Source organism: Oryzias melastigma, linkage group LG20, assembly GCF_002922805.2.
Source record: "Oryzias melastigma strain HK-1 linkage group LG20, ASM292280v2, whole genome shotgun sequence".
NCBI lineage: Eukaryota > Metazoa > Chordata > Actinopteri > Beloniformes > Adrianichthyidae > Oryzias > Oryzias melastigma.
Genome location: NC_050531.1, coordinates 4,803,416 through 4,804,768, shown reverse-complemented (window position 1 = coordinate 4,804,768; position 1,353 = coordinate 4,803,416). Strand labels below are relative to the sequence as shown.

The 1,353-nt window shown below is 39.0% G+C and overlaps 1 protein-coding gene across 1 annotated transcript in view; it reads left to right on the top strand.

Annotated features, from left to right (window-relative positions):
• The window catches only part of pxdc1b (PX domain containing 1b), a gene marked incomplete at its 5' end in the record, with an annotated part of 15,704 nt that overhangs the window by 11,956 nt on the left and 2,395 nt on the right, over nt 1-1,353 (top strand). The window contains 2 exon segments of the mRNA XM_024280456.2: nt 167-284; nt 361-472. Of these exon segments, the coding sequence (XP_024136224.1) occupies nt 167-284; nt 361-472 (230 nt within the window).

Here is a 1,353-nt window from a genome sequence, read left to right as displayed (position 1 = left end):
ATAAGTTTGAAGATTGTACTGTAAATATTAAAAAAATCCACAAAAAATATAAGAAAGTTGGGTTCAATGAGCTGTTATGTGAGAAAACATTTACCCCCTTTTCACTTTCACAGGTACATACTAACTAAAAGTACTGACATGTCCTCTAAAAGCCCTTCTACTGCAGTATTCTAGGTCAGAGGTGATGCTGACTTTCTTTGAACGATCTCCGCTGGACCAAGTTCTGAGGAATGATAAAGTGCACAGAATCCAGCCCTGCTTTCAGAATCCTATCAAGATATCAGGTATTTGTCCTTGTTTAGTAAACAACTTCCTGTTGTTCTTGATAACTTCACCAAGACTACTCTGTGTTCTTTGCAGAAATCATGCGGTCCAACGGCTTCTGTCTGGCCAACACAGAAACCATCGTCTTTGATCAGAGCGTCCCGGAGGAGAAAGAAAGACCGTCATCCACAGACTCTGTAGAACACATGTACGTATGACGAGGTTCATCTCAGTCATATTCCTGTTCAGGACACAAGACTGGGAAGCAAACTGCAAGCAAAGCAAGTTTCTTCTGAAAATCTGAGGATTTCCTTGTGAGCTGGAGAGTTGTTGAGTGAAAAGGTCCTTAAACGAGCCTCTCCATCTCCTGCATAAAGCACAGGAAGCATGTCTGTGCACCTCTTCCTTCCTCTGCTGTGTGTAGGAAACACATTCCTCATGACAGAAAACATTTCACATTCCTTTCAAGCAGGGGTGTCAAAGTCATTCGCACAGGGGGCCAAAATCCATAAAACACTTCTTAGGTCGCGGGCCGAACAGGATAAACATTTATTGAACAACCTAAAACCACATTTTTAAAACTTTAAAACTGTTACTTTTTAAAATAATTATGAACTAGATATATAGCATTACCTGTGATAATGCTAGTGTGAATGCTGTAAGCTGAATTTGGCCGCTGAAGATGCTGAAGTTGATAGATAAAAACGCTGAAAATGACAGCTGAAAATGCTGAAGTTGATAGCTGAAATCACTGAAGCTGATAGCTGAAAACGCTGAAGCTGATAGCTGAAAATGCTGAAGTTGATAGCTGAAAACGCTGAAGCTGATAGCTGAAAATGCTGAAGTTGATAGCTGAAAGCGCTGAAGTTGATAGCTGAAAACGCTGAAGCTGATAGCCAGCTAAAATATTAGCTGAATGCCAAATAAAACAAACAAACAAAAAATCCTTTGGTTAGGCAAAACAGCTAGCATGTAGCTGAAAAAATAGCTAAACTTTAAAATAACCTAAAAAACCCTATAATAGCCAGTAACAGTTAGCATGTAAATATTAGCCTAACTCCAAAACAGCCTAAAAAACTTTTTAAAAAA